At 39.1% G+C, this 22,987-nt stretch overlaps 1 protein-coding gene across 1 annotated transcript; it reads right to left on the bottom strand.

Annotated features, from left to right (window-relative positions):
- Nucleotides 1–14,865: 14,865 nt before the first annotated feature.
- Nucleotides 14,866–22,639, bottom strand: LOC129094666 (regulator of G-protein signaling 8-like). Its single transcript, XM_054602927.1, has 4 exons — nucleotides 22,632–22,639; nucleotides 19,998–20,059; nucleotides 16,739–16,905; nucleotides 14,866–15,042 (listed from the first exon to the last, which is right to left on the bottom strand). The coding sequence occupies exons 1-4, from the start codon at nucleotides 22,637–22,639 to the stop codon at nucleotides 14,866–14,868; spliced, it is 414 nt and encodes a 137-aa protein (XP_054458902.1).
- Between the last annotated feature and the right edge of the window lie 348 nt (nucleotides 22,640–22,987).

The following is a 22,987-nucleotide window of genomic DNA, read 5'->3' as shown; positions in this document are numbered from 1 at the left end:
CTTGCAGTGCTTTAAGTAATGTGATCATATGATAATACAATCATGTTGAATACTGTAACATATGCACCTCATCTATCTCCCAGATTCCTGTGGTACAGTAGACAACTACAAAACAAAATCCTCCAAACAAGTATTTCTTCAACAGGGGGCGTTCAGAGAACGCCGAGAGGCGCTGGACACAAAGTGAGGCCTTTAGGTGTTCTCTTGGAGGCGTTTTTGTGTGACAGTTTTTATACCTATTTAATCCTTCATTTGAAAGCACATTGAAAAGATGTATCATTAAACTTGCTTTTGACACAATCATTTTAGCTTTTTTTCAACAAGGCTTTCTTCTGAATCATTTGCATGCAGCTTGCCTTCATTTTCTATGGTAACTCTGTGTTAAAATGTCCGCTTGTGAAAAGCTTTTGGAAACAGCTTTAAACCCTTTCTCTATTGGAGATGGTGAAGTTAAGATTTGCATGTACAATAAACCACACCGTGGTGAGATTTATGCCTGAACGAGTGTTTTCTGTTTGTTTCAGTTTTGCATCGCATATGAAGAGCTGTGCACAGCTGCTTTTCTAAAGTTTTTCTCATCCAGAGACCAGAGTCCCAAAATGGGCTGTGTGTTCTAAGACCAGCCCAGTATCATGGCATGTCTTAGAATAGTCACAAAATGCAATCTTTTTAATTTGTGTTGCCCAGGATGAAAACAATGTCAAAGAAAAATCAATTAGGATCCGTTTTCCTGGTGGATACAAATTAAAGGCGTCCATGTGACTTTGCAACTGTGAGAGCAAGTATAGAAGTAGTAAATATAGAGAAAGACCAGTTAGGGTTGGTGGGAGGGGAGGTGGACGGGTTCAACAAACACATGACTTTCATCCATGATGCCGGTGTTTCACACCACATGTCCCAAAGGGCTGTTGTGGTTTTGTTACATAAACCTAATGTTTGTGAGGGTTTTCATAAAACCTAAATAGGTGGTTTCGTTGCCTGAAGCTAACTTTCATTTTTTAACGTTCCCTGTTGATGAAACCAATAGATTGCATTTTGTGACTATTTTACGGACTGCCGTGTGACTGTGTTGAAGGGTGTTTGAAGGGATGCTACCATAGCAGCAGAGTGCAGAGCATTAACGTATTGCACAGAAGACTATGTAGGGCAGGACATTTTCTTCTTAAAATATCATGACTTTATTATCATAATATTACAACAATTTCCCACAAAATATTATTCATAATTTTATTCTTAGCTTCTCAGAGAACACAGATGTTTTTAATATGCAGAAGGGCACACATACACACAGATGATCTATTAAAGTCCAGGGGTTTGTAAATTAATTAATTTATCATTGAGGTGAATAGGTGCCACATGCACATTTAAATAGGTTACTTCCTCAAATCAAAGAAATAAAAGATATGCATTATTGAGCTGACACTTCGCTACTTCAATTTTTTTAAATATGCTTCATTATGTGTGTACATGTATATATATATATATATATATATATATATATATATATATATATATATATAATAGATATATAATTATCTACTTTTGAATCTTGAAAAGCCCCACTCTGAGCTCAGCAAGCTGCGGAAGTTTGGAATAGTGTATCTTTTCGTGGCAAATTGCGGTCAGAAACTTCCAGAGCCCAATCAGTTAACATAGTCCTGTGACATGTTGACCTATGTTGCAAATAATTAATGTCATTAACATTAACAAACCTCCTGACCGCAGAAAAATGTAATCATTGTGGTGACCAACACTTTGCCAATGTTTGCTGTGTTTCCGCAAGCCCTACAATGAAATGAGAGGAAACAAACAACCTGTTGATCAGCTGATCATCTGCCTTCACAAGTTACTCCTTCCTGTTTTGATATTCAGGAAGTCAGAGTATCTCCATTAGGTCAGACATTTTCTCTTTGATTTGAGCATATTTATTTGAAATAATAAATGTTTTCTGAGACTGGGTTACCTCAAATCAAGACAGACAGAATGGAGGTGCATGTTATATAGCTGTTATGTTTAAATGGAAACTAATATTCCCAATATGACAATATTCCAAATTTTATTTGGGTCATGTCAACAACTTAATCCATTTGGATATTCCATACAACAGAATGTAAACATCTTCTGATTAAGCATATGCTTAATTTTATTCAGGTTTTAGTAGCATTCTTTGGATATGTACACAGCGCATTCTGAAGATTTGTCTCAATTGGGGTTTTTACCATAGCAGTTGACACATGACATCTTGCTTGTTTACGTTCAGCTCTGTTAGTTGTACACAAACCAAACAGTGGTTGTGCACAAACAGCTTGAAAAAAAACTTTCAGAACAGTTACCATGAGGGTACACCACGGTAGGAACATGACTGCAGTTGTAAAAGGATGGAGGGAACTGTCGAGTACTAGAAGCCAAATAATAGACTGTAAGATTTGGATTGATTCAGTTTCAAAAAACGCCATGCCATTCAGCTTTAAAGATCAGAAACATAGCTCAAATGTTGGACAAGATTTGCAGAATCCCAACAATCTAAAAATCTGTAATAGGTTGGAAAATATGCAAAAAGAAATTGAAACATGCTTTGTCTAATGTCAGGATAGTGCATGCAATAGCATTACAGGACACAGGAAGTGGGTTAGGAAGTTTCCATATGTAACGATACCAAGTAAAGCCAGTGCTTGTGTGTGTGTTTGGGTGGGGGTGTCCATGTGGTTGTGTGGTGCTTTTCAGGATTCCCTCAGGGGTATGAGCATTTTGTTTGTGGTTAAGAGAATGCTGAAGTGGGTTTATTTCAAACTTTCCACACAAGAAGTACAGGAGCTTCAGTAGAGGCATTGTCAAGGTCAACGAGTTCTCAGCGAACAACGCCCTTAATATTGCATGCTTGGTCGACCGGTAGTTTCATCAGGAACATGAGAAAGTTCAGATAATGCAAAACAGCATCAGCATGCACAGTGTCATTATAATTAATCCATTGAGCTTGAGAATTGGCAGTGTTGTTTAATATTTATAAGTCCTACAAAAAAAATATATTTTTACAATTAAACAATATAATACAATGTGTCCAATAACAATGTGAAAGGACTCACTTGTAGTGACACACCTGCAAAATCTGCAGCTCCCCTCAGATTTAAATGGATAGACGATACTTTATTTATTCCCATGGGAAAAATGTTGTGGTTTCTGGCTAGTTTCAGTTTATCGTTCAGCTATCCAGCCCTCCAAACTTCACTGTTTTGGTTCACTCTCACTATTGAACATTAAAAACAACAACAGCAACACCAGGAGACTGCATTTAATGGAACTAGCATTAACTTACCTAGCTACAGCATGCTATCTTGGTCTGAAATCAGGGACTTATTGTTTCAAAAATGACTCTGAATTTTGAGTGGTTAATCTGCCACCGTAATCATTGTAAACTGCATACATTGGCTTTTTTGAAGAACTAAAACCTTTGTACCCTTTGCCTGTCACGGATTGTGGTGTGGACCCAAAAGCAGAACGACCAGGAGACAGATAAAGTTCTGGAGCTTTATTCAAAGCTGAGAACACAGCAGACAGACAGGCAGGATATGACTCACAGTGGGAAACAGGCAGGGGATCAGGCAGACGGAAACCAGAGGAAGCGGAGGCTAAACTCGTGGTCGGGGACAGAAGGCTGAGTCGTTGACCGGGGCACAGGCAAGGCAGGGAAGTCCAGACAGGCAGGCAGGGTCGGCAACGGGAAATCAGTCCACGGGAAATTGCTGGAAGGTCTGACATAAATGCAACGATCTGGCGGTGAGTGATTGAAGGCAGGTGTGTGGCTTGGAGCAGGTGAGTATGCTTGGCAGTAATCAGGGAGCTGGGGAGAGTGAGAGGAGTGACACGCCCACCTCAAAGACACACACACAGAGATAAACAAACAAGGGAGCACAGGAGACACAAGGGCAAGGGAAAACACATGAAACACAAGGAATAACCAGAGACATGGCCATGACAGTACCCCCCCCCCTCAATGAGAGCCTCCAGGCGAACCACCAGGTTTGTCAGGATGGGCACGATGGAAATCTCGGACGAGTGACGGGTCCAGGATGAGGTGGCATGGGATCCAGGTGCGCTCCTCCGGCCCGTATCCCTCCCCCGTATACCCCCGGCCTCGGCGGCGCACATCCCAGCTGCCGGACGGTGAACGCTGGGTGGTCATCGATGATCCGGGCGGGTGGGGGGGGACGGCTGGAGGGCATAAAGGACTGACTGATACCGGTTTCAACTGGGAGACATGGAGGTGGGGTGGATTCTCATGGACTTGGGTGGTTTCACAACAGAGGGGTTCATCACACTAACCAGAGGATTGCCAGAGATCCTGTAACCAAACCCCTAAAGAGATTATTTTCAGCAGAACATAGTTCCAGTGAATAATGTTTGGTATGAGGAGTGTATTATCCCTGAATGACTGTGAGACTGTTTCAAGAAAGACAAGTTGCTTTGAGGTTTTTAGGGGTTCTTCTGTTGCAACCCATTGTTTTACTGCACTGTATTTGTGGTGTGCCATTTTTCCTTACATGCATTGTGCAATTGGCCTGTTGCTAATTCTGCTAATTTTGAGCATGTTAGTTACTGAAGGATGACAATGTTAATGTGTCAATGGAAATGAAATGCAAATGGCAACAGAGACTGAAATGGAGAGCAGATAGAAGCAACAAGCAGTTTACCTCAGTGATCCACATCCGTTGAGTCAAACTGTGTTGTATTTGAAGTGTGAACAGGATGTTGTTTGCGTCATATGTTTTTCTCCGGTTTGAGTCTGTACACATTATTCAATCAACTTACTTTAGTAACCTGATTACCAGCCTTGTTTGACCATTGACCCTGTATGACCCAAATGTTGAAACCATTACTTCTGATGTCTTATGCTTCCTGGTATTTGACAAAACATTTTTAGTCTAGATGTCGACATATGAACATCCACCATTAAGAGAAATAACGTTCCATTCAAACGTGAAAAAGAACAAGCTGGTATTAGATACATTCCTAATGGTTTCTATGCAGATGACAGTTCTTGATCTTGAACTAAAAGTGATTACACATATAGGAATGAGAGTTAAAAGAATCTCCACCAACCAGTACAGAATGAACAAGCTGGACATTAAAAGAGGTCAGCCATCAACCATAGTTGCACTCATGGTTACAACTTGCCAAATATGACACTATCTTTGTCATCTTTTTTAGCCAGACCTAAACCTAAACTAGACTGACAGACTCTTGAATAAAATGAATGGCTGAGTCATCACCTTGCATCACTGTGTGGGTTGATTTCCTCTTGAACAATGGTTGACACGTAGGTGAAAAACATCACTGATAGCAAATTACTGAAAGTACAATAAGTATCCCTTAACGGCAAAGTGTGCTTCTACGAAATACTGCCCTTATCATTTGACACTCAGATGAACTTAACACGTTGTGAATGAAAACACTTGAATGGTCACTGATTAAATTGGAGAGCAAGCCTACATAGCACTTAACACTGACAGCAAACAGAATTGTATTTGAACTTTTTCTACTATATGTCCTTCATATTTACGATGCATTCCTTTTTGCACAACTCTTGTGACATCCAGTAGTTTATAAATGTAGTTACATTACAGAGTTATAACTACCAGTTCAATGATTGCTGACAATGATATCATGAGAACTTAATAAAAGTAGTATATACTGTATCTGTTTATACGTAGTTTACTAATGATCTAAATATTTACTAAATACGTGTGTATTTATGTTTCCTACTTTAATGTACCTTTAATTATATCTTGTATCTTAGAGGCATTTTGGAAATTGAAAGTGCAATAGGGTCAAAAGCTTAGCCCCCTTAAACGTTTGCTTCTGTATAATATGTATAAGAGGAAACCTCAGATCAGTCTTTCTAAAAAAATGTGAAGCATTCCATTGTTCCTCACAAAGTTTCTATAATTCAAAAGTTTTGTTTCCCATCCCACTTACAGTTTATTACAGATTATATAGAAAGAAATGTACCAACCACATTTACCAGCTTTTGTTTGTTTTGGTTGTCTAAAAGATGTAGTTCCAGTATGAAATTCCAATAACAATGCACCACCAGCTTCTGGTTGTAGGCCTGTGCAATGTCTGATGGGTTCTAACTTGTCCAGTGAGTTTTGTAGTGTCTACTATTTAGAATGTGTTAATAGTGGTGTTCTCATACAGTCACAATGAAAGCAGCTTTGGGTTTAGAAAATCTTTCCTCTTCTTCTTCTTCTTCTTCTTCTTCTTCTTCTTCTTCTTCTTCTTCTTCTTCTTCTTCTTCTTAGTAATAGTATCTTAAGACTTTGTATCAAGATATGACTTATAGCAAGATTTTTTTAAATCATCATTTCCTTCAATCTGTTTGATAAAACTAGTTGACCAAGGAGCACTCGGTTAACTACAGTGTTATTACCTTTAGCAAAAGGGCTAATAAATTATACTGTAAGTGAATACAAAAATACTCTTTGGCATCCTTACATTTCACATCTGTTTTCAGCATAATTTCTTAATTCTTAGCTAGGCTAAACACCTCAAACCTACCTTTGTACTGAAAGGTGTACCTTTGTACTGCAAAGTTAACATTAAACCTTCAATGTTAACTTTTTATTCAAGTTGTACTTGCTTTTGGCCATATCAAACTGTCTTCAATTGCAAATAAAGTTTGGTCACTAGTTTAAGAATTGAAGATGTTCAAACTCTTATTCTGAGCACTTTGCAACTCCATGTTGACTTTGTGTGCTGATGAAGACTGTGTGACTGGTTGAAAGAATCCAGGACAAGCAATAGAGTGGAACCCTCCTTTGGTCAACTGTCAAAGTCAAGAATGACCTGCCAGCAACTCAACAGGAGGACAAATGTTTTCAGTCTCATTTCGCCATGAGAACAAAGACTATATATGTCTGCCCTGTGATAGGCTGGCGACCTGTCCAGGGTGTACCCTGCCTTCGCCCATTGACAGCTGAGATCGGCTCCAGCACCCCCGCGACCCTTAACTGGATAAGCGGTTACGGAAGATGGATGGATGATTTAGCAGTGTGTTTACAACCCCAGAATTCCCCCTAGTTTTCAGTAATAACCTACTTTCATCATATAGCACCAATTTCTGAAAGTTTTCAGAGGCTCTGTTGTGACATTAGTGTTACAAAATAATGGAAAATCATGAACTATTTCATCAGACAAGGCCTGGTTGATTGACAGGAAGTGTGCTTTGTGAGAAATGAATGCTTGAAGCAGCAATAATATGGTGCAAGGCCACTGAAGACCATAGAGAAGCATGACACTTTCAATTTTGTGGGATTTGTTACTAGTGTACCTCTTAGCTCCACTGTACAAACACATTATAGGATAGCAAATAATAAACAAGCAGAGTGATCACATTCTGGCAGGCTTAATTAAGAAGAGTTTCCTACCAAGTACTGTACAGTGTATTGTGTGCTTGTCTGGGCAGTGAAGTTGTATATCTGATGTGACTGACCTTTATCAGTTATCTTTTATCAAACCAAGTGCAGACTTAAAGGAAATTGGCATTGCTGATTGCTGATCGAGTCTCTGCGATCTGAGTCATTGTACACACAAGAAGAGGCCACATAATACACTGTAGGTAGTAGTCTCTCTGAAGAGATGGCGTCAGGACACTTAACTCTTAAATTACAGAGTCTGTTTTTACTTATAAACATTGTTTCTGCAACCACACCATGAATGCAGATAAACCCAAAACAAATTTAGTCCCTGGAATAATTGAGCACTTGAACTCCCATCATGCTCATGTTCACGCATGAGAGTGCTGCCGTTGCAGTTAGAGGTGGAGGTAGAGCACACAGAGCAATAGCTGTTGATCTTGCTGATATTTCATGTGGATTACTAGCGTCAGTAATTAGTCTGTGTCTGTTTGACTCTGTGTGGTTATATTCCCTCTGGCCTCTGAAATTAGTTTTTTTCCATCACGCTGGGCATGTATGAGTGACGAGTGTAAGAGAGTGTGTAGCAGAAGGGGAGGGAGCGAGGACTCCCACTAGCAATTCTGTTGTGCTTTTATCTTTTTGTAGTATAGTTCCAAAACCCATCGTACACCCAAAAAGATGATAAGAAGAGTGATATACTGTAGTGCTGTAAAAAAAGTATCTGGTTGGAAAATGTGATATGGTCAGATGAATCATGTGCCAAAGGAAGTACTTGTTCCTCACAGATGAGAGGTCTGATGAGGGATGGCTGTGTTACAATATTAATTATGTTGTTGTCACATATGGTTTAGGTCCACTGAACCCTCTTGAAGTGTGAGGTAAATGCTTATAAATACACTTTGAAAGATCATTTTGTTTCAGGTTGACAATTCAGCAACAGAAAGGGGTTTTATGGGTAAAAAAGAAGTCCCAGTCCATTGCTATTAATCCAGTTAAGCATTGAATTGGTGGATTTCTACTGTTGATTGCTCCATTACAGTTTCAGAATCGAGTAGCTTAGACATTTATTAAAGCCTTTCTGGTGGCTTGAATCCACACTGAGATATTTTATTTTCGACTTTCCGTTGTTAGTGATTTTTACATGACAAGAGGAAGCAGCCAAAGCAAAACCAAAAAAATATGTAATCTCAGGCATGTAAGAACTGGAACCTGAAAGTGACATGAAAGCAGAAATGTTAAAAAAAATTGAACTATATGGACAGTATTAGCTGCTGTAGTATGCCAGCCTTCAAAATAGCACAGTCTCCTGAGATGCATTCTGTGCTTTCCAACAATGTATTTCTTTCTTTTACCTGAAGTGATGCTCTTGGTCATCTATTGTTAAAGTTACAGAAAACCAGCGCTGCCCGCATAGCCTGACAGGGCGAGGAATCAGTGTTGCAAGTGTTTCACCAGAAGACTGTGTGGAAGTGAAACAGCTTTTGGTATCCGAGGGACATAAGGTCAGGGGAAGTCAGGCTGACAGGTTCCTATTATGCCGTCCACTGTCCCCAGACAGAGGTCCCTGCTCCAGGTGTCATACTTCAATTCTTTCTCTGTTTGTCAGAAGGAATCTCTAAGACACTGCACTGACCACATTTTCCTGGTTTTATTATGTAGTATTATAAAGGAAGACTTGTATGAAAATGTGTCAACCAATCAGAAAACAGAAACAATATGGATGAAAAGCCTTGGCAAATATATATATTTTTGTTTTTTGAATGACTTATTACAATTCAGTATATTATTATCTGATATATGCATACTATTTACAGCAACTACATACAACACATGTTGATGTAAGTCAAAATACGTGTAGGTTCACACGTCAAAGACACAAACACAATGTTAAACCTGTAAAATATAGTTCCCTATGCTAGTTTCATTTTGTTTCTTTAGCACTTACACTGGTCATTAAACCTCCTGTACAGTTTGTTTTACAAATAAGGCTTTTACTGTACTTTTGATAAGACCAGATATCTGTCTCCATCTAGTGGTCATGTGTACACACGTTCATAAAGATTATGTACTGTAAATAGTTCGGCAGGTTCAGAAAGAGGCAAGGCTGAATATCTGTTGTCAAAGTTGTCAAAAAGAGGAAACGACCCCCAGACCACAGCTCACCAGAGGCCCCAAAGGCATCATTTATTTCACTTGATGTATGGTAATTTGATTGAATGCACATCATAAGGGCCCTTAAATTATGCTCTACTCCTGGGGGTCTGTCACATAAACAGAGCCTCGGTCAGAATCATGCTTAATGCTTTTACATTATATTATGCTTATGAGCTGCATATTCTTGAACAAAAGTATGTTTCATCAAATGATTCACTGATACACAGTCATCATGGGGGGGAAGTAGACATTACCACAGTGGGAGTGATCAATGAGATTGTGCCTACTAAGCAGCATCCAGTAGCACTGTTTGGTATCAGGTTATAAACTGATGGCTGCATCCATTTCTTTTAACTATTAAATAGTTTTTTAGATTGAAATGTCAGTAAATTATGAAAAAAACATCTCCAAGAGCCCAATGTGACATCTTACAATAGTGTGTTTTATAGACGTAATGGTCCTAACAAGCAAGTCCTAACATTAGAGAAGCAGGACACAGAATATGTTTGGTAATCCTGATAAGTTACTTCAACAATTAATCGATAATTGATTTATTGATGGGCTTGCAGACATTTCTCGCAGATAAACACATTACTGTTAACTTTCACTGTTTCTCACCAAAAGTAATTTTGTGTTTCCTTAAGGTGTGATTGTTTTAGACAATGTGTTTCCCTCCCCACCAAACATTAGCATTTCTAGGTAAATATTTTGAATCCTGCATTGTTAATGTTCCTTGTTTGAATTTGTCTTCCTCTCCTTTGTTGTGTATTGTGCACACCTCTTGTGTGCATGTCAAATAAAAACATACTATTGATCCAAATGTCCATAGCATTACTTATGGTAAAAAAAAAATACACAGGGTACCTTTAACTGACACATTATTTCAGCATTTCAGCAAGATATTCAGTATACTTTAGGATTGCAAGAGGCTTATTCTGACCTTCCTGTGTGAAAGACAAGTTGTAATTTGATGTGATAATAAGTTCGCTTCTTAACATATTTTCTTTTTTCAGTGATGAAAACAGGGTAAAAAAATAATTACACAATGATACACTATGGCTGCAGGGTCTTTCCCTTTCTTTCTCACACAAACACACTCGCAGCACACTGGCTGGGAGGAAGCTGGAGGAGAAACACTGTTGGGTCCTTAGATCATAAGATAACAGAGGGGGGGAAAAAACACACTCTTTCATCACTCCTCCTATACCTTTGGAGGCCTGTATTAAACACTTGAAGTCTGCCACAGGAGGAGTTAATCTTTGGGAGTTTCTGCGTTGAGACAGAGTAAAGTTTTTCTTCTCCCCTGTCGGGAAGAAAGAACAGTTTGTGGCAGTCAGCAGAGACTCTGTTGCCTTATCTCCCACCCACTGCGAACTCTGCCACTCGCATCTCCCCGAGCCTGAAGTCCTGGGGCATTATCTCAGCCTCTGCTGCTCACATTACGTTGACCTGCTGGGGCTTTGCTGCCTCGGCGCCTTCCCCTCACTCGCCCCTGTCCATCTATCCATCTATCCATCCATCCATCCATCCATCCATCCATCCATCCTTCCCCTTCCACTCCTCCTGCAGCGCTTTTTCCCTCAATTACTTACCTCTCCCCCCTGTTCTTTCCCACCTTTCTCCCAATGTTTGCGCTCTGACTACATTTACGTCTTTACTCCATCCTTTCTCTTTTTTTCCTTTCTGCCACTCCTAATACCCTCACTTCCCTCACCCCTCCTCTTGTTCTTTCTCATCGTCCCCTCTCTACAAATCTTTCTTTTCTCATTACTGACTCTGTCCTTTCCTTTTTCTCTCTACTTCTAATACTCTTAACTCCCTTCCCGTTATTTGTCCACTCCTTCCAACGGTTCTTTTTAACAGGCCTCTGCACTATTCTTCTAATGACGTATTCTTCATTTTCTTTCCTTCTACTCTTGCTGTTTTTTGACCTTCCCCACAAAACCCTTCCTATCCTATCCTATCCTGAGTGTTAAGCCCATGCTGACCTTCAGCAGGGCCAGAAATACAATCAGATAATGCTGGACCTCCCATCAGAATGGCAGAAGTTAGATCTGTGCAGAACCGCTTGCACAGTGACTACACACTGCAGGCACAGTGTGTGTGTTAGGTCCAAGAAAGGTTTTATGCATGTCAGCAAGAACAGGCTGGTCTCATCCAGCCAATACATTGGCAAGAAACATTCAATCATTCAAACCTAAACAAACCCCCCACAAAAAATAAATAAATGCGGAAACAATTTAATATTGTTATAGCTCCACTGAAGGGGCAAAGCATGAATATGTGTTTTTCCGCTAATGCACTAGCACCGAACTGAAGTGAAAAGTCTTGATTCCCATATCACCCTAAGCATTCTGTGCTGTCACACCATGCTAGTGTTTTCACATATTTTGACTTTCCCTGAGTCACAATATGTTCAATGTTTTTTTCAGTCTTTTGTTATACAAATCAGTCTCATATTTAACCCAAAGTGCTCCAACAAGACATTGCTATTACTTGAAGTCTAAAGCATGAACACATCAAACTAAAATGGCTTCAAGATACAACAGAACATTTTTTTCTTCAAATGCTGAAAAACAGGAAGTTAGTTAATATTAGAGTACGTAGGGATGATGTTTGTGATTGATCCTGATCTCAACATTATGCCATAGATGCTGCTGGATAACCTCAGTTTACTTCATTCCCACCGGATGTTTGCACATTGTGAGCAAACAAAAATGAAACTTCCAGTGTTGTTGGGGTCACTGTTTGTGCTGATTAGTGAAAGCCTTGGGCCATTTTCAGTATCCCCTTACAATAAATCTTAAGAAACGTTAAAATCTTTAGGCTGGGTAATATAACTTTTTCTTTAGACTGTTTGTGAAACCAACCCCTGGCGTCATCTCCTATTTTTTGTAAATAAAACATTCTTACTTTTTCATAGCACGCTGTGGTGAAGTGGTGCAGCTAAAAAAAGAGCACTATAGAATATGTTTTTCTTTTTCTTTTAAGTGACTCTTCCACATTCAATCTCAAACAAATATTTCTGCATGAAGTCATGATACTATAGCTCACTTGCAGTTTATCAGCTTACTATTTATGTTTACTTTTTCAACATTGTTTCTTTACAGCACGCATGTTAAAGCCACTGTGTTTGAATTGATATTGTGGTCTTTTAAGGGAGCAAGAATATTTTGCTGGTTTTTAAATTATAAATCAACTTCCCGATGTTAAGTAAGGTGTGGACTACAAAGCCTAACTGCAAGGCAAGGCAGGTCTAGAAGAAAATGTGTTGGTGTTAACAACAAACTTCGTCAATAGGTAGGCAATAGGTAAAGTAGTTGACAGGAGATAGACAGGACAAACCCTCACCATACGCCTGTTTTACAGAAGATATTTGACCTGTCACTTTAGGAAACACGGGTGTAAATAATTAAATGAATGATGGCTGAATTCCACTTAGCTGCTTCAGTTTTCAGGGTCCTGGGATTGTGCATTCTGATTTACTGTCACACTATCATGGTTTACATGGACAGGAGAATAAAATGGAGCCATCGTTGAGGTTATTAGTTACACCTGGCTTTGACTAGTACTGGGAAAAGTTAATCAAGAAATAGGCGGCAGGGGGAATCAAGGGGGAAGCAAAATGGGAACAACTCCTGGTAGGGGAGGATAGCAGGGTTGAACATGTCTAAGAGGACAATGGATGGTTGTCTGAGTGACTTTTGTTGGTCATATTTCATGTTTCAGACATAGTTCCCCTTTTGCTTTCAGTTGCTTGGAACCAGATATTGTTTTTCAGACAACTACTGTTAGACTTCCATTGTTTTCATCCTTAGCTCAGACAGCTAATTGTGTAACATTTCCCTGATGATGGTGCTCAAGATGGAGCTGTGGTCAGCAGGCAGGATTGTGACATCAATGTGTTCAATTATAAAAACTTTCTAACCTTATTTTTTCCCCCCAAAACTTCAACTTAACTTTACTCCAACTTAATTGAAGGCTGTAGCTACCTTTCAGGACAATAAGGCTATGTCGTCAAGTTTGTTTGAATTTAAGGGTTTTAATAACCTTTGAAGGAAAATGTACCTTTCACAATAATATTAAGTAGACTTGATGGGTTTCTAGAATGGAATAAAATTCTTGACAGTTGACAGTTTTAAGAAAGGTCTGTGAAACAGCATTTAATCGGCTCCTGTATAATATTTATCCTGATGTTTTTTCATGTTTTTGCCTTTTCTATGGAAGCTTACCTTGTCCCCATGTAGGAGTAACAGACAGTGTTGCCCTCTGCTCTGATTGGTTTAAGAGTAGATTGACCCTCAATCATGCAGCCCACATCCACCTGAGTGAAGACTGTGTTTGCGTTTATATATATATATATATATATGGCTTGCTCTGCTTTGTGATTGTGAACAATGCCTGACAAAGATCAAAATGTTGCTCAGTTAAATATAAATAGCTGGGAGCTTTCAGTACAGTGTGCAGACCCTTTGTCTGTTTTTTTTTTTGTTGCCATGGGTTTGCTTTTTGATCCAGCACCTGTAGGAGTTTCTTGGATGTGTGTATGCTACACACTGTTTGCCCTTAATCATCACAATCAACAGCTGCAGGACTATTTCGACAAAAACAACACAGCAGAGTTTTAATTCAAACACAAGATTTACTTTCAAAAATAACTTATTGAAGAGCTGGAAGTATGAGATGCTTTAAAGTTGCCGCTATTGTACTTTCATGTGATGCGTATCCAACAATAACAGCATTAGATCACAGACAAAATACATTGCTTGTTACTGATTTTTCAGAAACACAACAACATCATGACATTTTTTGATAGTTTGTTAGTGAGATCAAATATAATCATACTTGATTTAAATTGTCATTGGGTTTAAGGTTAATATTAGGCAGTTATTTGACATAGAGCTTTGAAATTAAACTCTTCAGAAACAAATTATGCCTTTCATTATAATTCATACAAACTACTAATTTGTGTATACAAAATTTTTTATCTTGAGATTTGCATTTCCCCCCCAAAAAACTTTCAGATGTGTATGAGTCTTGTCTTGACTTTTTTATGCAATATAAAACAATCCACACAAACTTTGACTTCAAAAGCTTCCTAATACATTATTTATATCATGTTTGGCTTTAAAACCCTATCTGTCCTCATACCGACAGCTCTGTATCTCCATTCGCTTCTGCTTCCTCCTACAGACAAGCCTTTTTTGTTTAATCTGAGATTCTAAGGAGAGTCGGCTGAAGTGCAGAATCAATCACACAGAGAGGCGTCAGACAAGCTCTTTTCCTCACAATGCTTTCATTGCTGTTCAGCCTGTCCCAGGAGAACTTGGTACATTTCGGATTTCAGAAATCGCGGATAACAGTCGTTTTCCATCAGACCGTATATCAGTCTCTGCGCCCTGTCGAAGCGATTTGGCTCCGGCTGGGAGAGATTTTCACTGATTTCTTCTCTTGTCACATAGTCAATGTTTATCTGTGTTCAAACAAAAACAGCAACTTTTATTTCACTCATGAGTTCTTTATATTTGTTCAGAAAGTTAACAGCATGTTCAAATAGTAAAAGAAAAAATGTGTAGCACTGAGCAACAAAAAGAGTGAATGTGACCAATAATCGGCACTTTTCACAGAAGACATTTTGAATTTCCGCCATAGGAAAAGCACAAGTGTATATAATTAAATGAACGACAGTTGAATTTCATTTAGCTGCATGGATTTTAGATTCCTGGTATTGTGGAATGATACTTAAATAGAGAAGTCTCAGCGTCATATCATTAAGGTACAAGTCACGCGCAGTAAAATCTGGTCTGCACTTGACGAAAGGCTCAATAGCTCGCGCGCCATCATAGACAACAAGTTCACTGAGGTGTCTGCAGAATTGCAATACTGCAATTATTGAAAATATATTAAATAAAGGACATTATACAAATGCTTTTTTAAAATGTTCTATTGTATATCGGCTGCCATCCATTTGAGCGTCACCAAAAAGTTCTGTATGGCGAGCGGAACTAAAGAGGACCTGAGCGGACACCATGCCTTTATTTTTTAGCGCAGTTTCCGCTGTAAATCTCCAACATCGCAGCTCCAGTAACATTGCATATGTGTCATACAATATAGCTCCCATGGGGCCAGAGACATAGGCTGAGGTCGTAAGTATTTAGGGATGATAGGAGCTGGTCTAATTATCTAAATACTAAGGAAAGGTGCTTTAATGCTTCCTTTCTTCTTCTTTAGCATAAGAAACACTGGACCATCCTGGATCAAGGAAAATAGATAATATCATCCCACAATTTCCTGCGGCAGCAACATTTTGACAGACGCTGATTTATTGTACATTATGGATAAATTACAAACACGTCCTACGCTGTGTTCTAGTAACAAAAGCTACAAAATGGCAATGCTGGCCAGCTACATTGTCACACCAGAAGTGTTGCTCGAGCACTTGTTGATGTAGCTATATCCCTAAATAGCACTGGGAACTGGCTAAGGGCACCTTTTTTTATTAATATTTATTTAAACGGAACGTAACAGGGTGAAACAAATGGTTGCTTTGTCGTCATGGGGGTGCTGAAAAAGCTGAGGCCAGCTCACTTCAAGCCCGTCACACAACGATAGGTGTTGGCCGTCAGTTCGTAGCTAAATGTCAATGGCTTCCATTGAAAAATTATTTGTAGCCTGTTGCTGTGTCGCTCGTAGTGTGAACACAGCATCAGGAAGAGATTCTATTTTGGACAGGAATCCTCAATTGAAAAATAAAAAGACAGATTCTCTTAGCACCATGGTTGTTGTTTTCTTAAGTCCTAATGAATTCTCCTTCACATTGTGAGAGCGATGGAACTATTTATGAGTTCAAGGAAAAAGACATCCGACATGTCATTTTTTTCCTGACTATTTGACTGCAGCCCATGTGTCAGCCTTCACTTAATAGCCTTGGTATTGTGCATGCTGGCTCACTGTCACTCTCGCTTGAATAAAACAGTCACCTGTGCTCTTCCTTCTTGAAACAAGTAAAAAAGTTTGAGGTGAGAAAGGCCTATCATTGCATTTCATAGTAAAAGTGAGAGAGTGAAACCCTGGAGGCAAAACGGTGACAACAAGCCGACTGTAAATTGAGACTTATTTGGAGTCACACAGGTCTGACTTCATTCATGTTTCACTTAACAAAGTCATACCTGTCTAGGCGCATCAACTTCGACAAACTCTGTGTAGATCTTCTTGGCAGCAGTCATCATTTCTGTCTCACTGGTAATTTTCTTGTAGTCCTCGCAGGCAAGCCAAAATAAAAGGTTCTCCTCACTGTATTCTGTCCTCAAGAAGTCCTCAAACACCAGCTGGCCTGCTGCACAGAGGAAGCAGAGGGACTTTGAAACCAAGTTAAATTAAGAGGGCTGGTCTGCCATAATCATTTATTTTTATTTTTTGATATTCAAGTGTGTCTAGCCTGCAACAAAATATGAAGTTATAACAAACACTTTAGCGGAAACATAGGCTGGAACTGGTTTTCTTGTTGTGTAACCAAATCCACTAAACATATGAATTTAATCTACACACACTATCTTTGATCATTCACTGGCTCTTTAAAATGAGGGCTATTTCTTATAATTGGGATTATGACTTCCATTTTGTGAAGAAAGTAAAACAGAGCCCCTGAAGTCGCAGAATCTTTTGCGCTCACATTATCTTGTGAAGACATTGGGCCAACATTTTTTTTTATTGCTGCTCCCAAAACTCTGTTTTCTTTGTAAAATCACTTAAAATCAGATTCACAAAACTCTCTGCATAAACTTGCAATGAATTGCTTGTTTCAGCCTACTGAAGGGCAGCTGTTCATGTGGAGATGTTTGTGAGATTTGGCCATTTGCATAACCAACGCCCCTAAAATTTCCATATAAGCCTTCTAGTTCCGCTCCATTTGTGGGCAATATGCAAACATTTTACCAAAGAGTAAGAAGACTTTAAAGTTCTATTCAAGACTGTAGACCCATTGACTGATTTGAGTCTCCTGTGTTTTCTTACACCTGTTGGGCGGTGACAAATTGCACCTTTATCATTCTTAATGGTAGATGAACATTTGTGAACTAATACATTCTCAACATATCTCCACTTACCTTCAACCTGAGCAGAGGTCTAATCAGCTATGATAACTGAAAACATTGTAGTGGTATTAGATGACCTGAACAATGAGAGTAGAGCAGTGCTGTACTGTGACAGTCACAGACATAAAGTTGGAATGGTTTGAAGTTAAATGCTAAAAAATTGATTATGATGATAGGTCGGTCAAGGGAGTCTTGACCTGTCATTCAGATATCAGACCAGAGAATATTGTAGTGCTATATATTATAGAGAATAGTACTGGGCAGAGACCTGCATTAAAGCCTGAGGCAATTTTCCAAATACTTTTTCACTTGTAAAAAAAAAAGGCAAACTATTTGAACAACAGGTCTGGACCACTAAGTATAAGAACATTGGTCAATGCCACGTATCTCTTTTAAGTCACTAAAACATGCCTCTTAAGAAATAATCTGTCTGTGTTACTAAATGAGGCAAACTGACGTGTGCACACCAAAAAATTGGTTTAAATGAAATATATTTAGTTAATCAGAAAAAAATCACGCACTCTAGGCAGGTCAAACAAACACAGGACTTTCAACCAGGTGACCAGTGTTGAGTTATTTTGAAGTTACGTTAGTGATGTTTGTGATGTTTTCCACACATGTTATGATGTTTTATATTATATTTAGTTTACGTACTTATTTTAGGCCAAAATATGATATTTTTCTTAAATCTAACACAGTGGTTTAGTTGCCTAAACACAAGCAAATGTATTGGCTTGAATTCATGACATTAGCCACTTATTTACTGTGACCATACACTAGGCTACCCGGCTATCCAGTATGTGATGAGTCGGACAGAAACGTGTTGGGTATACGGCCTAAGAAATGCAAGGGAAAGAGGCTGAGGCTGCAGCGGGGGGATTATATGGTCGGCAGGGAACCCTCCAGAACCTGAGTTGCTTGTTTACATGCGCGCAATGTATCCTGGTACATGTTGGCACTACCAGCCCAGCTCCACCAGCAGGAGCAATCAGCCTTCTCAGTCCATATAGCACACACTGCTGAAATTAGTGTTTTGATTTTATACATTTGACATCAACATTGAATGGACATTCACATAAAAGTTGCCAAATATCCCCTTCAAACTAACCTTCTCTTTTTTAGAAATCTCGGTATATCATGGTAAAATCATAAAGGCAATGAGCCATAGCTAAAGGTTAAGCCATATTGTTATATTTTGCTCACATTTTGGCTTCCTCAACATAGTACTTGTTAGCTTAAAGAAGTCAGCAAACAAAGAGAAAACTGCCAGGTGTTGTGGTGGATGTCTGGAGGCGCTTTTTACATCGAAAACCAAACGTGGTCTCCCGATGCGCACTGCCTCAACATCATATAATTGCACACACCTATATTTCTTGTGTTTTCTCCCCAACCTGTTACCTTTGTTCCGGGATGTTCATGGAGCTGTGATTCTCAGGCAGGTGTAAAATACTTATCACGTCTTCTGGGAGCACAAACAAACAGCTAACTGGGAGCACCGGTGTTATTCACACAAATTGCTTGGCATAAATCACAGCTGTTGCTCTGACAGTAATTGACAGGAAACAAAATATGTCCAGGGGCTGCTTGTTCCCGTCTACAAATCAGTCTCGGCCCATATCTAAGCTTTCAATCATAACAGAGTCGACCCTTTAACATCAGACGAGACGTAAAGGTATGTGAATGCCATCAAATTGCAGCTGCTACATGTACAGCTATTTATTTTTTGCTACTGTTTACCAATTTGTCATACATGCCATTGCATTTGTACAAAGGTAAATGGAGCAACTGGGATGCAAGGTAAAATTTATCTTCCAGAGGACCGTTAATCTTCAGGCAGGAGACAACAGTATGAAATATAACAGATCAGCTGAATTCATCTCTGTAAAGTAATGAGAGGGGAGAGACAGCAGGAAGAGAGAGAGAGAGAGAGAGAGAGAGAGAGAGAGAGAGAGAGAGAGACAGAGAAAGAACTTATCTGCCCCTTTAGTCATTTTCAAATAGAGGCCGGGAATATGGTCAGGTGAAAGCCATCAGTGAGTGCTGGCTTTATAAATGAATAGGAGCTGCCTGGAATCACCCTATCTATCCTAGCAGCTCAGATAACGCCTCTTATCTCTGCCACTGTCATCCTCCTCTAATATATCTCTGAATGGATTTGATGAACTTGAAGGAAGAATATATCCTCGATCCTCCTCAAGAAGACCGAGGGCTATTCATGATGATATGCGGGGCCGAGTAAGCGGAGAATTGAGAGTTCGAAAAAGGGGGAACGAAGAACTAAGTGACGAATTTTGAAAAAAGTGAGAGGAATAAAATGCAGCACAAGTGAGCTTACTTTTACACTCCAGAAGATGGTCGAATGACTCTCCCCATGCACCGACATCATCAACAGGAGCCCTGCAGAGCAAACATGTCAGAAAATGTACAGCTTGGCAAACAGGTGACGCACATATTATTTTAAGGACATAATTGAATCCCTGGCAGTGGGAACTTGAGTGATTCATTTAAAAAAAAGAAATTTCCCCGTGTGTAACTTCAGATCCATTAATTTGTTCGAATCTGTTAAAGTTTTAGTGAAACGTCATTTTTCAACTTACATTAATCAATCATAGCAAATTTATAAAAAATATGGACGGCCACCTTATCTTGTCATTTTTAATTGTAGAGGATTAAATGAATGACAACTCACATATTGGCTCTTAATTGAGTGGCAGGTATCAGAAAGTTAGTGTTGTCCACTGGAAGGGGGTTCCCTCCTGACCACAGTTACATGAAATAGATAATAAAAATAGCAGTTAAAAGTTATTTTCTTTTACATTCTGTTTGGTGAAGGAAGTAGTCAGATGTTTACTTAAAGTAGAACTGATTAGTTTTTTCTATATTGACAAGGAGTGTTGTCAGTGACAGGTTGGTGTTTCTCTGATGATCTAGTGGAACATTAAGCAGCTAACATGCCTATTTTCCTCAATAGTTGGTGGAGACCAAAGCAAAGCTAAAAGAAGAGTGAACATTGGACTGACATCTATCAGGCAGCCCGAAACAGAACTCCAAATACAAAGTGTTGCTCAGTGTCAACATCAACAGCTTGTTCTGCAGCCCCAAAGTGGCCCAAAAATGCAGCTTTACATCCAATTTACACCACACAGCGAACATAGTGAGCTATATGATGAATGTAGCATATATCAAAAGTTAAACACTGCTCTATTGGCAGTAAATTATTTCATTCCATAATTACACGTAATGTGTATGTGTTTTATTGGGCATAATGGTCTACCTTGATGGTTTAATAACATTATATTATTATAATATTTTGTGGAAATCACCAAAGCCAGATTGGGTTCATCGACCTTGACTGAAAATCCCCTTTCTGTAAGTTTAATTGTAGCTTGTCTGCAATGAGTTCGATTTATGCCAGCATGGCGGCTAACAGCCAAACTCTCAGTATCCCCTCGTCATTAGTCTACTTGTTTGGAAATCCTAAATTAAATGAGAATTTAATGTTCCCTGGGTAAACTGGGTCGTTGCAGCAGAAGCAGAGAATAAGATACGAATAAGTCAGACAAGCAAATGTAATACAAGGAATTACAGCAAGTGAACATGCTGAAAAGTGGAGCAAATAAATTAAGAACTAGCATCTCCACTGAGCCTCACAGGCTCGAGCGGAGGTGCAAGAGCTCTTCACATAATCTGATGTATGGACAGGATGAAAACTGTGCAGAAGATGTCTGTGACATATATAACCATGCATTGTGAGCAGAAAGATACAGCAGCTTCTGTACGTAGAAACGTAAGTAAATTTTTATCTCAAATTTGTGGCTACTCACCAGAATTTTATAGTATTTTAAGTATACTGCTTGTATAGATTAAAGAGTTTTTAAGGAATTCAATGAGGTCTGGCTGTGGGTGCACAAAATCTGACCTGATGGTTGAGCAATAGATGGGCCACATATTTTAGAGATTGCTCAGAGCCATAGAAGCAGAGGTCTAAATGTTTAGTGCTCCAGTTCTTTGACTTTGAACAGATTTAACTCACTTGCCTCGAATACTGTCATCCTAAATCAATATATTCCTAAAAAAAAAGGTTTGATGTCCCTCTTGATGAGAAATTAAAAAAAAACACGAATTGCTTGAAAGTAGTTCATCCAATGAAGTTGTATGGAAATGCTACAAAGCTCTGACAGCTTTAACAGTACAGCTTTGAGCTGTACTTTTAAATATGTGTTTTGAAAAAGTCCCTCAGAAGTAAGGGACAAGGCATCAGAGGAAAGGCCAGTACATCCTAATGTAGCCACACATTTTTGGGATTGCATCATCTAGAGCGCAGAGCACATTCAGCTCAAAGAATTCTCACTCATCTAAGGACTTTTTTCATGTTTTCTTAGGAAGGAAAGGAAGGAAGGCGAAGAGAGCTGGAGGCATACTGAGAAGTACACAGAACCACAGAGGGAGAAACTTCCAATAAAAACTGCACAGATCACAGGAGCCCCATCAGAAACACTTGCTCATAAACTCAGAGACAAGAGAGAAGCATCCGCAAAACACATCCCAGTTTTATTTTAGCAACATGCTTTTTTCCTGCATGGGCAAGATCTGAGAAAGTCTGTCATTACTGAAGAACAAGACAGACCGGAGGGGAAGTAAAACATTAAAAAATGCTCAACAGTCCCTAAATCCTTAGCACCAGACAACCAGTTTGTCCAAAGTCTTGAAGCTTGAAGCCAATTTTAAGCTCATACTTACAACATGTGTTCTCTGTTGCCCAAAAAAGACTGTTTATCTGATATGCCCCCAACAACACACTCTGATCCTTCGCTGCTCAGACTTCTTTTCCACTACTTGACAAACCCTACAGGTACAAGCCCATGCATGTTGAGTTGAATCACAGACTTGGCTCACAGTTTACATAAATGTCAGCTTTCGCTCTTTACTTTATAACCTCAAACTCCCTCCACCGAAAAATAAGTTTTACCTCAGCATTTTGGCTGTAAATAGCGGATTTGTTGCTTTCCTTGGTTGGAAGACTATTCTTTCTGAAGAAAACAACCTCACAAACCTTATGAAAGGTTAAAAAAAGAAGACTTTAAGCAAATAAATTAGTTTAAAATGCAAAGTAGGAGACATGAGGGCCTGGCTGTGACAAACCCTGCCTGGCCTGAACATTTGTTTGGCTTGGATTTGAATTTTGGCCATTGAAGATATTCATGTATCATGGGTTGTGTGCAGTTCTTAGAGAAGTGCTTATATTTGACATCTAGGTAGCAAGGTCAACATTTTATTTAATATTAGTAAAGTTTTTTACACCCATAGGAAGTACAAAAAATGTAC

The sequence above is a fragment of the Anoplopoma fimbria genome, chromosome 8 (assembly GCF_027596085.1).
Source record: "Anoplopoma fimbria isolate UVic2021 breed Golden Eagle Sablefish chromosome 8, Afim_UVic_2022, whole genome shotgun sequence".
NCBI classification, from domain to species: Eukaryota; Metazoa; Chordata; class Actinopteri; order Perciformes; family Anoplopomatidae; genus Anoplopoma; species Anoplopoma fimbria.
The sequence above is the reverse complement of the archived record's forward strand: the minus strand, read 5'-3'. Positions and strand labels throughout refer to the sequence as shown.